The sequence below is a fragment of the Anolis sagrei genome, chromosome 13, assembly GCF_037176765.1.
Source record: "Anolis sagrei isolate rAnoSag1 chromosome 13, rAnoSag1.mat, whole genome shotgun sequence".
Lineage (NCBI taxonomy): Eukaryota > Metazoa > Chordata > Lepidosauria > Squamata > Dactyloidae > Anolis > Anolis sagrei.
Window position 1 is genome coordinate 12,251,995 of NC_090033.1, and position 16,280 is coordinate 12,268,274.

The following is a 16,280-nucleotide window of genomic DNA, read 5'->3' on the forward strand; positions in this document are numbered from 1 at the left end:
TCATTGTATCTATAATAATGATAATGATAATATCATCATCAGAGCTTAATAATAATAATAATAATAATACTGAAGCTCAATAATAATATTAATAATAATAACAATAATAATAATAATAATAATGTATCAGTAATAATGATAATGGTAATATCATCATAATCAGAGCTTAATAATAATAATAATAATAATAATAATAATAATAATAATGAAGCTCAATAATAATACTAATAATAACAACAACAACAACAACAATAATAATAATGTATCAGTAATAATGATAATGGTAATATCATCATAATCAGAGCTTAATAATAATAAAAATAATAACATAATTGGAACGCAATAATAATAATAATAATAATAATATCATCATCATCATCATCATCTTTGGAGCTCTTTGCTAGTTCTCTATATTTTTAGCTTTTTTAATACTACTATTATTAACAACAATAATAACAGCAATGTTAAGTACTAGAGCTCTTTGCCAATTTGTCATGGCATTCAAACTCTTGTGCTCCCCTTACTTTGCCCTATGATGGTTATGATTGTTATTCGTTACCCGTCCCAACCTCTCCTCATGTCTTATCATGCCTTCTAGTGCTGTATGTTTGGGCCCATCTCCTATTGCCTATCCATGGAATGCAGTCCCCCAATAATTCCCACATTTCTTGGCTCACCGGATCCACGAAGGGAATCCCGAAGGTGTCATAGGCGAAAAACAGGAGCTCTTTTTCCAACAGGCTTCGCCTCTGGTAGACCTGAACGTTCTGAAAAGGGAGGAGAGGATGACAGATTCAATTAGGCATTTAATTATTAAAGTTTTGATACTGAATTCTAATTCCAAACTCTGATTTCAGCTCCACAGTCCTGCTAGCTGGAATATAAGACCAGTGGGAGAGTACTTCACCTAATAATAATAATAATAATAATAATAATGATAATGATAATGATAATAATAATGATGATAATTCCCAAGAGTCCTAGACACTTGGGAAGTGTTCAGCTTGTGATTTTGTGATACGAAATCCAGCATATAGATCTTGTTTGCTGTGACATACTGTATATTTGTGTCAGTTAAACAACAACAACAATATGTTTTTATTTTGAAGTCCTGTAATCTACTTATTTTGAAGCTCCTGTAATCCAGTAGATTACAGGAGCTGTCTTCATAGACCTGTCAGCATCTTATGATACTGTGTAAACCATCGCCTCCGCCTGAAAAAAATGTATAATATCACAAAGGATGACTACCTCACCCACTTCATAGGAAATTTGCTACAAAACAAGGAATTTTGTTTGTTTGTTTGTTTGTTTATGACATTTATATGCCATCCTTCTCACCCTGAAGGGGACTCAGAGTGGCTTACAAGTAAAAAGTAAATACAATATATTATATTATTATCATAGCACAATATTAATATTGTAGATTACATTGTACTGTAACATTCTACTGTATTATTATTATTAGTAATATTACATTTAATATAAAATATATAATTTTAATATCATATTATTAGTAGTAGTATTATATTGTATTAGAGTATAATATTATTTTTATATATAAATATATAATAATATTTTCTGTTGAGTTCCAGGGCCAGAGAAGCAGATAGCGAAAACAGAAGAATGGTCTGCCTTCGGGGAGCTTGCTTGTGCCATCAATGTTTAACATTTACACAAATGATCAGCCACTGCCAGAAGGGACAGAGAGTTTCATCTATGCTGATGATCATGACATCACCACTCATGCAGGGAGCATTGAAATGGTTGAAGAGAAACTCTCCAAAGCTTTGTGTGCTCTTACTGGCTATTACAGGGAAAACCAGCTGATCCCTAATCCATCTAAAACACAAGCACCTCGAACTCCGGGGATGACCTGGGAAGGAATCTCACTGAGCATTGCAGCACACCCAGATACCTGGGAGTCACTCTGGGCCGTGCTCTGACCTACAAGAAGTACTGCTTGAATATCAAGCAAAAAGTGAGCACTAGAAATAATATCATATGAAAGCTGACTAGCACAACCTGGGGATCACAATCAGACACAGTGAAGGCATCTGCCCTTGTGCTATACTACTCTCCTGCATGCCCAGTGTGGAATACATCTCACCACGTTAATACAGTGGATGTGGCTCTTAATCAGACATGTTGCATTATCACAGGATGTCTATGTCTTACACCGCTGGAGAAATTGTACTGTCTAGCCGGTATTGCACCACCTGATATCCTCCAGGAAGTATCAGCCAATAATGAAAGGACCAAGGAAATGTCATCGCTGGCCCATCCCTTGTTTGTATATCAGCCAGCAATCCAATGTCTTAAATCAGGAAACAGCTTTGAAAGATCTACGGAGATACTTGCAGGAACACATCAGCAAGTGAGAGTCCAAAAGTGGCAGGCTAAAACCCGGAAACTCAATCACTGGCTAAGACCAGATGAGAAACTCCCTCCTGGGTACACAGATGACTGGGCAACTTGGAAGGCACAGAACAGACTGCATTCTGGCACCTTGAGATGCAAGTGTGGAGAAGAGCAAACCACAGACCACCTACTACAATGTGGTCTGAGCCCTGCAACATGCACAATGAAGGACCTTCTCACAGTGACACCAGTGGCCAGCTTCTGATTTAAAAAATCTAGTATAATGTTTTTAACTTTGCTTTTTTAAAAATATTATAACTGTATTCTCAATTTGCTTTTGATACGATCAATAAATATTTTGAAGTTGGAGTTGCCTTCTAATGACTCTGACTTCTCTGATAGTTGGGATGGATATGAGATTAGTGAGAGAATACACTTCACATAACAACAACAACAGCAGCGGCAGCAACAACAACGTGTGTTGGTCAGTGTCGCATTTATTGATCCAAAGGAGGAAGAAAGCCAGTAACAGGAGGAGGCCATGCTCACCTCTCTGGGACGTATGTTTTTCGCCAGCTCCTCTCCAAGCACCGCGGTGTAATAGGCCAGGTTCTGCTTCATGACTTCATCATCGGGGAAAAAGAGCAGGAACGTCTTGGCGCACTCAATGGCCTTCTCATAGTCACCGCCTGCAAAGGGAAGAACATCAGATGGAAGGCATTGCGAGTACATCTCTACTTGGCCCCAATTGAGCTGCCCTGGCTCTAGGCCATGGAATCAGAAGATTTCACCTTACCTCCCCTCCCTGTGAGAACTGGATTTTACAAAATTTGGCTTCTTGTGGAAACAAAGAATTGGAGATAAAGCTTCAGAGGAGACTCCTTTTCTCCATAATAACTCTTCCAGGAGTGAATTTCCTTTCCAAGAGATTTTCCCAGGCTCAGGCAGGCCTTCAAATACTAATGAAGGTGATCAGCTGAAACATTCACACCTAACTGCAGCAGGGAAGAGCTCCTTGCCCCACCCCAGCCATTCCACAGATATATAAACCCATTTTCCTATTTCCAACAGACCTCACTACCTCTGAGGATGCTTGCCATAGATGCAGGCGAAACGTCAGGAGAAATGCCTCTAGAACATGGCCATATAGACCGATAAACCCACAAGAACCTAGTGATTCCAGCCATGAAAGCCTTCGACAATACATTATAACAATATATATATAATAGTATAATGAATATAATAATATATATATATATGTTATAAAATTATAACAATATAATTAATTATATATAATCTAATATTAAAATATAATTTATATTATATATATAATATATTATAAAATTATAACAACATGATTATTATATATATTATATATATTCTAATAATATAATGGATTTAATTAATTATATATTATACTATTCTAATAATATAATTACTATATATATATATACACACACACACAATATTAGATTATGAGAACATAATAATGATATAGAGCAACAAACCCATATTGGGCTCACTACAAATTACATCAAGGACTCAGCTCACTTCAAAGAAAAAATCAGCAATCTCAAGCTCAACACCAATGACAAACTGATCAACTTCGAAGTAGTGTCTCTATTGACCAAGGTCCGAGTAGCAGACATCATCGTACACATCAACCAGAATTTCCCAGAAGACATCACAGCCCACAAGCTACTTCCGGTGGGACAATGAATTCTATGAACAGAAAGATGGAGTAGCATAGCCCAGTTTTAACTAATTTCTACACTGAACACTTTGAGAAACAAGCCCTTGAAACAGTATCAAAAAAGCCCACTATATAGTTCCAATCTGTGGATGACACCTTCACCATTTGGAGCCATGGAGAAGAAGAACTCAACAAGTTCCTGGACCACCTTAACAGCATCCACCTTAACATGCAATTAACCACGGAAAAAGAAAATGAATGAAAACTGCCATTTCTAGATGTCCTAATCATCCGCAAACCCAATCAACAATTGAGCCACATGGTTTATAGAAAACCTACACATGTAGATAGATACCCACTTAAAAACCCCAACCATCACCCAAGTCAAAAAAAGAAGCACAATTAAAGCCCTGGCAGACCGTGCAAAGAGAATCTGCGAACCCCACCTCCTCCAACACGAACTGAACCACCTAAACTGGGCTCTCCAGGCCAATGGAGACTCCACCATAGACACTAGAAAAGCTGCAAAACCAAAAACAAGCCATGAGAGTCAAGATAAAGACCCACCCAGAGGAAAAGTGTTATTGACCACATAAGGAAGCTGAGGGAGAAACACAACCTACAAACAATCTCCAGACCCACTAAGAAAATACACCCTGGGCATTATTCCACAGATACATAAACCCCACTTGCCTAGTTTTCAACACATCTCACAACCTCTGAGGATGCTTGCCATAGATGTGGGTGAAATGTCAGGAGAGAATGCTCCCGGAATATGGCCAGACAGCCCAGAAAACTCACAACAACCCAGTGGTTCTGGCCATGAAAGCATTCGACAACACAATAATGATATAGTTAATTAACGGCGGCTTATGATACTGTGAACCACCCCCTCCTCCTGAGAAAAATGTATAATATCACAAAGGACTACCACCTCACCCGCCTCATAGGAAACCTGCTACAAAACAGGAGCTTTTTTGTTGAGTTTCAGGGCCAGAGAAGCAGATGGCGGAAACAGAAGAACGGCCTGCCTCAGGGGAGCGTGCTTGCTTCATCCATGTTCAACATCTACACAAATGACCAGCCACTGCCAGAAGGGACAGAGAGTTTCATCTATGCTGATGATCGTGCCATCACCGCTCAAGCAGGGAGCTTTGAGATGGTTGAGCAGAAGCTCTCTGAAGCTCTAAGTGCTCTAACTGCCTATTACAGGGAAAACCAGCTGATCCCTAATCCATCTAAAACACAGACATGTGCCTTTCATCTCAAGAACAGACAAGCATCCCGAGCTCTGAGGATCACCTGGGAAGGAATCCCACTGGAGCATTGCAGCGCACCCAAATTCCTGGGAGTCTGGACCGTGCCCTGACCTACAAGAAGCACTGCCTGAACTTCAAACAAAAAGTGGGTGCTAGAAACAATATCATACGAAAGCTGACTGGCACAACCTGGGGATCACAACCAGATACAGTGAAGACATCTGCCCTTGTGCTATGCTACTCTGCTGCTGAATATGCATGCCCAGTGTGGAACACATCTCACCACACTAAAACAGTGGATGTGGCTCTTAATGAGACATGCCGCATTATCACAGGGTGTCTGCGCCCTACACCACTGGAGAAATTACACTGCTTAGCCGGTATTGCACCACCTGACATCCACCGGGAAGTAGCAGCCAATAGTGAAAGGACCGAGGCAGAGACATCTCCAGCTCATCCCTTGTTTGGATATCAGCCAGCACGTCAACGACTTAAATCAAGAAATAGTTTTCTTAGATCTACAGAGACACTCGCTGGAACACCCCAGCAAGCGAGAGTTCAAAAGTGGCAGGCTCAAACCCAGCACCTCAATCCGTGGGTGATACTTCTGTGTGCCCCCTGGGCACACAGAAGACTGGGCGAATTGGAAGGCATTGAACAGACTGCACTCTGGCACCACGAGATGCAGAGCCAACCTTCAGAAATGGGGCCACAAAGTGGAATCCACGACATGCAAGTGCGGAGAAGAGCAAACCACTGACCACCTGCTGCAATGCACCCTGAGCCCTGCCACATGCACAATGGAGGACCTCCTTGCGGCAACACCAGAGGCACTCCAAGTGGCCAGATACTGGTCAAAGGACATTTAATCAGCTACCTAGTTTGCAAAATTTGTGTGTTTTTTTTTTTAAATCTGTTTGTTTGTTTTGTTAGAAATGTAATACAATGTTCTGGTTGCGGATGACACGATAAATAAAATAGTTAATTAACTATAATAGCAATATAATTAATAATCTATTCATGTCAATGGTTAGATCCAGAAAATGCCTTTATTTTAAAGGTAAAGAGCTGTATTATTAGCTTATTTTAAAAAGCAATTCTTGATCAAAATGGAAGGAAAAGGGCGCCCCCTGTTGGAGAAAAGTAATGGTCTAAAAAAAGGATCCAATTCTATGTATTGTCGAAGGCTTTCATGGCCGGAATCACTCAGTTCTTGTGGGTTTTTTCGGGCTATATGGCCATGTTCTAGAGTCATTTCTCCTGACGTTTCGCCTGCATCTATGGCAAGCTTCCTCAGAGGTGACCTCACCTCTGAGGAAGCTTGCCATAGATGCAGGCGAAACGTCAGGAGAAATGCCTCTAGAACATGGCCATATAGCCCGAAAAAACCCACAAGAACTGAGATCCAATTCTAGCTTTTCAATACCATTTTGGGTTCATGCATTTTCCAAATTCCATCTCACTCTAAAGGACTAACCTTGAGTAAATAAATAGTAAAAATATTATGTTTGTTTATACCCCGCTTTTCTCTCCAGCAAGGAGACTCAAATCTACAGTGTAGAGGTCCCCCTCGAGGGCATGTGAGCACCCCAAAGGAGGAAAGGCGGGGGGGGGGGGTGATGAAGCATTCCCTTCTACTCACTGTTGTAGTACGCAAACTGGAGGTAGTTGAAATGCGACGGGAGGAAATCTTCGAGGGGTTTGTCTCGCCCCGGTTGGGAGGCCAACTCCGAGGAACAGCTTTGCTTGCAGCTCAATACTTGCATGTAATGGTCTGGAAAAAGGAAGGCAAACGATGGGAGTTTTTTATTCTAATAAAGTCCAAGCCAGATTCAATTATTGGCCATCTGTCAGGAAGGTTTTGATGGTGTTTTTCCTGCCTGGCAGAACTAGGTACTGCCCATAAAAGTCACTGCTCATTTTAATGAGTAGCTATTGCTGCATTTTATTGAGTATTATATTTAAATTGAGTTGGGTTAGTTGTGTAAGTGGACACCTCAGGCACACACACACATATACATATGTTCAGTTTTATTAAGTGTATAGATAGATAGATAATTACTATCATTATTATTGATGGTGAAATAGGGGTTGGATCTGGGGAAAGTTGGGTTTGATTTGGACTCTTGATAGAACCAATAAGGCAAGGGCATTTATAACCCAGGAACAAAAATCATGTTCAATCCCAGAGTTTCCTAGAATCATAAAATCACGGAGTTGGAAGAGACCCCCAAAGGCCATCAAATCCAACCCCAGCTCTGCCAGGAAGGAAAAGCACAATTAAAGCACTCCTGACAGATGGCCATCCATTCCTGCATTGAACCTACTTTGCCAGAAAGGAAGCCTGCCTCCTTTTCCTTATGACATCCTTTCTGATACTGAACTGCGTTCATTCACTCTACAGGGAAGATGCACCCAATGTGACACGGAGCTCACCAACCATGGCTTGGTACAGGTCAGCCGCGTATTCCAAATAGTTGTATCCTTCGTAATCGTAAGGCCCTTCACAAAGGGCCCGGCACTCGGCGTCGGCCTCCCAATAGGCTTCCAGAGCCTTTTCCAGGTGCAAGACGGCTGCCTGCGGCTTCTCCTCCGTGTAATAGCCAACTCCCAGGCGGAATTCCTCCTATGGAAAAAGCCACAAGAGAGAGGGTGTCCCCCATAGTTATAGTGTCCAAGGACACAATATTATTCCCGGTGAGAAGGTCTGACCAAAGCAGAAGAAGAGCGAGGCAATGACTTCCGTCCATCTCAACACTAGGCTCCTACTGATGCAGCCTAGAATCACATTGGATTTTGAGTATAAGGCTAGTTTTCAGCCCCTTTTTTAGGCTGAAAAAGCTCTCCTCGGCTTATACTCGAGTCAAGGTTATTTATTCTTTGACTCTCTTATTAGTGTTATTTTACTACATTTATTATTTTATTCTACTATTATAATATTTACATTACTTTGCTGTATTGTTATTATTATTACATTTACAATATTTTACCCTATTATTATTATTATTTACATTTATTATTTTAATCTATTTATTATTATTATTACATTTACAGAATGTTACCCTATTATTACTACATTTATTATTTTACTCTATTATTTCTATTATATTTATTATTTTAATAATAAGTACATTTACATTAAAGGAGGAGGTTAGAATAATGGTTTAATAAGAATTGGGCCGTCTTATCTTAAATTACAGTTTTATGTAAATATTCAAAAACTTTTAGCCTACTGATGTGTCCATTAATGTAATTTTATTGGTATCTATTTTTATTTCGAAATTGACCCATAGTGGATGCATTTCCCACCCTCGGCTTATACTCGAGTCAATAGGTTTTCCCAGTTTTTTTGTGATCAAATTAGGTGCCGCGGCTTATATTCGGGTCGGCTTATACTCGGGTATATATATATATAATGTAATGTTAGTTTGTGGGATAATTCAAAAACCACTGGATGAATTGATACCAAATTTGGAAACTACGCCCTTATCAGACCAACAAGTGACCATCACTTATAACCTCGCCCAAAAAGGAGCAGAAAACACTTAAAAAACCCCAAAAATCTAAATGACAATACAGAAAAAGGGGGGAAGGAAGGAAAGAGGGAGGGAGGGAAGGAAGGAAGGAGAGAAAGAGGGAGGGAAGGTTGGCCACAGCAATGCGTGGCGGGTACAGCTAGTATGTGTGTGCATACACGCACACATAATAATATATACGTACACCATCTGAAAATATGTATGTGTGCATGTGGCTGGGGTGTCCACTTACACAGACAAGCTCCTGCCTCCACAAACACCACTCAGGAGACACAAAAGGCCCTCCCTCCAATGACATTGCAGGTTATAATAAGTGCCATGAACATGCCCAAGAGCCCTGCCAAGGTCCTCCACAAACCCCATACTTGCCCACCATCTAAGCGAAGGCTTTCATGCAGGGACAATTTCATCCCATATTTTATGTGTTTCCTCCACCACAGACATCCCAGTGTTTCTGACTCTCCCCATTGGTGTAGAATTTGCATGACCCCGCCCACTGCCTCTCCCTTAATCTTTCCTATTCTTTTGTATGACACACAGAAAATAAAGGATTGAACACACTAGAGAGGTTTGGGGAGAATTCCCCATGATTTATAGGAGTTGTAGGTCCTGGGATGTATAGTTCACCTGCAATCTAAGAAAACTCTGGACTCCACTGCGATGGACCTGGAACTAACTTAGCACACAGAATCCCCATGACAAGGAAAAAAAAATACTGGAGGGATTTATAGGAGTTGTAGTTCACCAACATCCAGAGAGCATTATGAACCCAAACAATGATGGATATAGACCAAACTAGACATGTATATCCAATATGCCCAAATTTGAATACAGGTGGGTTTTGAGGGGAATTGGCCTGGACATTTTTGAGTTGTAGGATTTATAGTTCACCTGCAATCAATGAGCACTCTGAACTCCACCAAAGACGGAATTGGACCAATCTTGGCAGACAGAGCCCCATGACCAGCAAATAATACTGGAGGTCTTTGGGGAAAATTCACGTTGATTTAGGGGAGTTGTAGTTCACTTACATCCAGAGAGCACTGTGAACCCAAACACTGATGGATCTTGACCAAACTTGGCACACATATCTGATATGTCAGCATTTGATTACTGGAGGGGTTTGGGGAGGGAGGGACTGACCTTTTTTGGGAATTGTAGTTCACCCACAACCATGGAAACTGTGCCCTCCACCAATGATGGCACCAAACTTGGCACACAGAACCCAACTCCCCCCCCATGACTGACTCAACCTACTGAAGGGGTTTGAGGGGACTGACTCATCATAGTGGGATTTGTAGTTGTCTTGGCTCAATGTTATGGGATCATGAGAGTTATAGTTTGGTGGTGGCCCCAGCAATCTGTGGACAAAACTATAACTCCTACGATCCCATGGTAATGAGCCCTGGTAGTGCAAGTGGAGTCAGACTGTATTTATTGCACAGTGTGGCTGTATCCTACCATGTGTGGCTTGGCTTCCAAGTCCACAAAGTCCGAGTCCTTGACGCCAGCCATCATCTGGTAATACTCCAGGTTCTGCTTCATCTCCATGTGGTCCGGATTGGCCACAAAGAAGGTGTAGGCGGCCGCCACGGCTTTGTCGAGCTTGTTCATCTGAGCAAAGAAAGACAAGGAAAAGCCTTGGGGTTAGTAGCCTTATTTGCATTTTATTCGTTTCTCAATTATTTTTATTTGATGTTAACAATTTGTTTCTTTCCCTTCTTTTTCTTTCTTTCTTCCCTCCCTTCAACACTTCTTCCTTCCCTTCCTTTTCCCTTCTTTCTCGTTCTTTCCTTCCTTCTCCAAATACCTCTCCCCACTTTTCTTTCTCTCCCCCCCCCTTCCCTTTTTCTTTCTTCCCTTTCTCTTCTTCTTTCTCATTCTTTCCTTCCTTCTCCAAATACCTCTCCCGACTTTCCATTCTCTCCCCCCTCCTTCCTTTTTTCTTTCTCCCCCTTCTGTTCTAGTCCTTTTTTTCTTTCTTCCCTCCCTTTAACACTTCTTCCTTCCTTTCCTTTCTCTAACCCTCTTTCTTGTTCTTTCATTCCTTCTCCAAATACCTCTCCACACTTTCCTTTCTCTCCCTCCTTCCCCTTTTTTCTCCCCCTTCTGTTCTACTCCTTTTTCCTTTCCCTTCTTTTTCTTTCTTCCCTCCCTTCAACACTTCTTCCTTCCTTTCCTTCCTTCTCCAAATACCTCTCCCGACTTTCCATTCTCTCCCCCCTCCTTCCTTTTTTCTTTCTCCCCCTTCTGTTCTAGTCCTTTTTTTTCTTTCTTACCTCCCTTTAACACTTCTTCCTTTCCTTTCTATAACCCTCTTTCTCGTTCTTTCCTTCCTTCTCCAAATACCTCCACGTTTTCCTTTCTTCCCCTTCTGTTCTACTCCTTTCTTTTCCTTTCCCTTCTTTTTCTTTCTTCCCTCCCTTCAACACTTCTTCCTTCCCTTTCTCTTCCCTTCTTTCTCGTTCTTTCCTTCCTTCTCCAAATATCTCACCCCACTATTCTTTCTCCCTTCCTTCCCTCTTTTTTCTTTTCTCCCCCTCCCTTGTGTTTTTGTCCTTTCTTTTCCCTTCCCTTCTTTTCCTTTCTTCCCTCCCTCCTTCCTCCTTCCATCCTTCCTCCCTTCTGTCCTTCCTTCCTCCTTCCATCACGGGACAGCCAGTTCTCTTAACAGAGAGTGCTAGCATGCAGCCCCCAAGTGAGAAAGTTTGCCCATGCCTGTATGTTTTGGGACTTGTGTATAATGAAAAATAATAAATACGAAAATAAACATTAAAAATACATAACTTATTGGGAAAGCCTAAAGGTAGCAACAAAATACGCATTTTTGCTTCTGAAGCAGCGATGGAAGGCAAGCAAGGGAGCCGGATCCATGCATGTTGGCTCTTCCAACTCTAGGTCTGAAACCTGAGACCATCTGGAAGAAAGGGATTTGCTGCAGCCCCTTCTTCTTCTTCTTCTTCTTCCCTACGTGGCACATTGGCCCCTCCTTAGGAAGGAGACGGAGAGGAAAAGGAAAGAGCGAAGAAAGCGAAAAGGGAGGAGAGTTTCCTAGGGAGAAAGATGTGGCAAAGCAAAGCAAGGGATGGCTTGCCGATGGCTGGACTGGCCTTGGCTTGTTTTTGTAGGGCTGCAGACCCAACAGTTTGTGTGTAATGTACAATATATTATCATATATTACATATGTTTTCATAGATTATATTTATATATATGTGTTATAATATTATTGTATAATGTTATATTGTAATAATTATTGTATTACACTCTTATATTATGATTATGTATGCCACAATAAAATATATTATATTGATATGTGTTATAATAATAGTATATGTTATTGTATTATTATATTATATATGCCATAACAGAATATGTTATATTTATATATATGTGTGTTATAATAGAGGTATACATTATACTAATATTAATATATGTTATTATATTATGATATGGCTTCAAACTACAAGAGAGGAGATTCCATCTGAACATGAGAAAGAACTTCCTGACTGTGAGAGCCGTTCAGCAGTGGAACTCTCTGCCCCAGAGTGTGGTGGAGGCTCCTTCTTTGGAAGCTTTGAAACAGAGGTTGGATGGCCATCTGTCGGGGGTTATTTGAATGCGATGTTCCTGCTTCTTGGCAGGGGGTTGGACTGGATGGCCCATGAGGTCTCTTCCAACTCTTAGATTCTATGATTCTATGACATATATACTATAATATATTATAATGTATGTATATGTTATTATATTATGATTCTATTATATATGCCATAATAGAATATGTTATACTTATATAAATATATACATGTGTGTGTTATAATATTAGTTTGTATTACAATTATATTAATAATTATATTTTTATTATAAATTTAATTATAATTACATTAATATATGTTATAGTATGATTATATTATACATGTTATAATAGAATACATTCTATTTATATGCGTGTTGTATTATTATATATTATTATATTATATTATATTATACTATATTATGATTATATAATATATGCTGTAATATAATATATTTATATATGTGTATAGGAGCCCCCAGTGGCACATGGGATTAACTCATTCAGCAGGACTGAAGATGAACAAGTTCAAATCTGGGGAGAGTGCAGATGAGCTCCCTCTGTCAGCTCCAGCTCCCCATCCGGGGACATGAGAGAAGCCTCCCACAAGGATGATAAAACATCAAAACATCCTGGCATCCCCTGGACAACATCCTTGCAGACAGCCAATTCTCTCACACCAGAAGCAACTTGCAGTTTCGCAAGTCGCTCCTGAAATGAATATATACACACACAGAGAGATTATTATATATTGTAATATTTCATCATAATTATATTAATGTTATATTATTATATGATTGTATTGTATATTTCACAATATATTATTTATATGTATGTGTATTATATTATACATTATTATATCATATGTTGTTATATTATGTTATTATATTATATATGTTGTAATAGAAAATATTATATTGATATATATGTGTGTGTTATAATATTATGTATTATAATATATTATATTACAATTACATTAATCTATTTATTATTTATTTATTTACGCCATTTATATGCCGCCCTTCTCACCCCAAAGGGGACTCAGAGCGGCTTACAAGTTATAGGTAAATACAATATATTATATTATCAGCATAGCATAATATTAGTAACATACATTCTCATATTATACTATACCGGTATACTATAATATTATTAGTAGTATTACATGTAATATGAAATATATAATTATTATATTGCATTATTATTACTATTATTTTGTATTACATTATAATATTATTATAATGGCTCAGTGGGTTAAAGCGCTGAGCTGCTGAGCTTGTTGACTGAAAGGTTGCAGGTTCAATTCCGGGGAATGGTGTGAGCTCCCTCTGTTAGCCCCAGCTTCTGCCAAACTAGCAGTTTGAAAACATGCAAATGTGAGTAGATCAATAGGTACCGCTACGGTGGGAAGGTAACAGCGCTCCATGCAGTCATGCTGGCCACGTGACCTTGGAGGTGACTATGGACAATGCCGGCTTAGAAATGGAGATGAGCACACCTTAGAGTCAGACATGACTGGACTTAATGTCAGGGAAAACCTTTACCTTATACAGTATATCATATTAGCACAGCACAAACTAAGTTATAATATTATTATATTATTATAACAATATAGAACTACAACTCCCAGAATCCCAGTTCATCAAGTGGGGTTGAACTTGCTGACTGAAAGGTTGGCGGTTCGAATCTGGGAGTGGTCAGCCCCATCTTGTGCCAACCGAGCAGTTCGAAAACACGCAAATGTGAGTAGATCAATAGGTAGATCAATTCTGCCCCGGAGTGTGGTGGAGGCTCCTTCTTTGGAAGCTTTTAAACAGAGGCTGGATGACCATCTGTTGGGGGTGCTTTGAATGCAATATTCCTGCTTCTTGGCAGAAGGGGGTTGGACTGGATGGCCCAGGAGGTCTCTTCCAACCTTATGATTCTAGGTACTGCTCAGGCGGGAAAGTAACGGTGCTCCATGAAGCCATGCCGGCCACATGACCTTGGAGGCATCTGCGGACAAAGCCGGCTCTTTGGCTTAGAAATGGAGATGAGCACCAACGTCAGAGTCGGACACGACTGGACTTAATGTCAAGGGAAACCTTTACACACAACTCGCAGAATCCCAGTTCATTAAGTGGGGCTCAAACCGTGGGTTTTTTTTTTCTACAGAGCGACTTAGGTGAAGTGGACAGGTGAAGTGGCCCCCTCTGGGATGTCACAGGGATGGAAAGACGGATAGAAACAGGAGAAGGCAGGAAAGAGCCCCAAAAAGAGAAGAAGATCAATAAGAACCGCTCAGGTGGGAAGATAACGGCGCACCATGCAGACCTTGGAGGCGTCTGCGGACAACGCCGGCTCTTCGGCTTAGAAATAGAGATGAGCACCACATCCCAGAGTCGGACCCGACTAGGCTTAACGTCAAGGGAAACCTTTACACACAACTCGCAGAATCCCAGTTCATTAAGTGGGGCTCAAACCGTGGGGTTTTTTTTCTACAGAGCAACCTAGGTGAAGTGGCCAGGTGAAGTGGCCCCCTCTGGGATGTCACAGGGATAGAAAGGTGGATAGAAACAGGGGAAGAGCCCCAGAAAGAGAGGGGGAGGCATGGGGAGGGAGGCCTTCCCTCCCAGGGCCGGTCCAGACCTTGAAGTAGGCGACCTGGAGGTAGTTGTAGGGGCTCCTCTTGCGGAACTCGAGCTCGGCCTCTTCGCCCAGCTGGGAGCGGGAGGCGGCGCCGCCATCGCCCTCCCGGGGGAGGAGGAGTGCCCGGCGGAGGCAGGCGGCGCGGCGGAGGAGGCGGCGGAAGGCCAGCAGCGGGTCCCGCTCCTCCTGGGCGCCCCAGGGCTCCTCCTCCGCGCAGCGCCGCCGGGAGCCCGCCGTCAGCGCCCGGTGCCCTTCCCGCGCCCGCAGCGCCCGCTCCATGGACAGGATCACGGCCGGCCACTCGCCCCGCGAGTACGCCTCCGCCCCCGAGGAGAGCAGCGCGTCCGCAGAAGGATGCGCCCACGAGGAGGAGGCCAGCAGCAGCAGCAGAAGGAGCGGCAGGAGCGGGCGCGCCATGGCCAGGCGGAGAGAGAGAGAGAGAGAGAGAGAAAGAGAGGGGGGAGAGAGAAGCCACGCCCCCGCCGCACAGGACACGCCCTCGCCAACACATTCCGTACGGGAGGAGGGCACGCCCACTCGATCAAGCCACACCCCCTCGATAGGAGACTACTTTTAGGCCCCAGTTGGTAGATACGCCCCTCGATCAAGCCACGCCCCCTCGATAAAGTCTTTTAGACCCCAATTGGAAGCCGCGCCCCCTCGATAAGCCACACCCCCTCAATCTGAGTATTTAGGCCCAGTTGGAAGCCACGCCCCCGATCAAGCCACGCCCCCTCAATAGGAGCCTTAGACCCTAGTTGGAAGGCACGCCCCCTCGATCAAGCCACGCCCCTCAACCGGAGTCTTTTAAGCCCAGTTGGAAGCCACGCCCCCTCAATTAGAATGTCCCGGGTCCCGTTGGAGGGCACGCCCCCTCAATCAAGCCACGCCCCCTCCATCAGAGTCTTTCGGCCCAGTTGGAAGCCACGCCCCCCGATCAAGCCACGCCCCTGCAATTAGAATGTCTCTGGCCCCGTTGTAGGGCACGCCCCCTCACTCAAGCCACGCCCCCTCCATCAGAGTCTTTCGGCCCAGTTGGAAGCCACGCCTCCCCGATCAAGCCACGCCCCTGCAATTAGAATGTCTCTGGCCCCGTTGTAGGGCACGCCCCCTCAATCAAGCCACGCCCCCTCCATCAGAGTCTTTCGGCCCAGTTGGAAGCCACGCCTCCCCGATCAAGCCACGCCCCTGCAATTAGAATGTCTCTGGCCCCGTTGTAGGGCACGCCCCCT

General features: G+C 42.4%; 1 protein-coding gene across 1 annotated transcript in view; it reads right to left on the reverse strand.

Annotated features, from left to right (window-relative positions):
• The window catches only part of P3H1 (prolyl 3-hydroxylase 1), a 31,350-nt gene extending 15,851 nt beyond the window's left edge, over positions 1-15,499 (reverse strand). The window contains exons 1-6 of the mRNA XM_060758748.2: positions 15,049-15,499; positions 10,311-10,463; positions 7,750-7,939; positions 6,956-7,087; positions 2,911-3,050; positions 678-767 (exon numbers count right to left, since the gene is read on the reverse strand). Coding sequence (XP_060614731.2) covers positions 678-767; positions 2,911-3,050; positions 6,956-7,087; positions 7,750-7,939; positions 10,311-10,463; positions 15,049-15,465 — 1,122 coding nt within the window. The 5' untranslated portion in view covers positions 15,466-15,499. The remainder of the gene's footprint in view (positions 1-677; positions 768-2,910; positions 3,051-6,955; positions 7,088-7,749; positions 7,940-10,310; positions 10,464-15,048) is intronic.
• Positions 15,500-16,280: the final 781 nt, after the last annotated feature.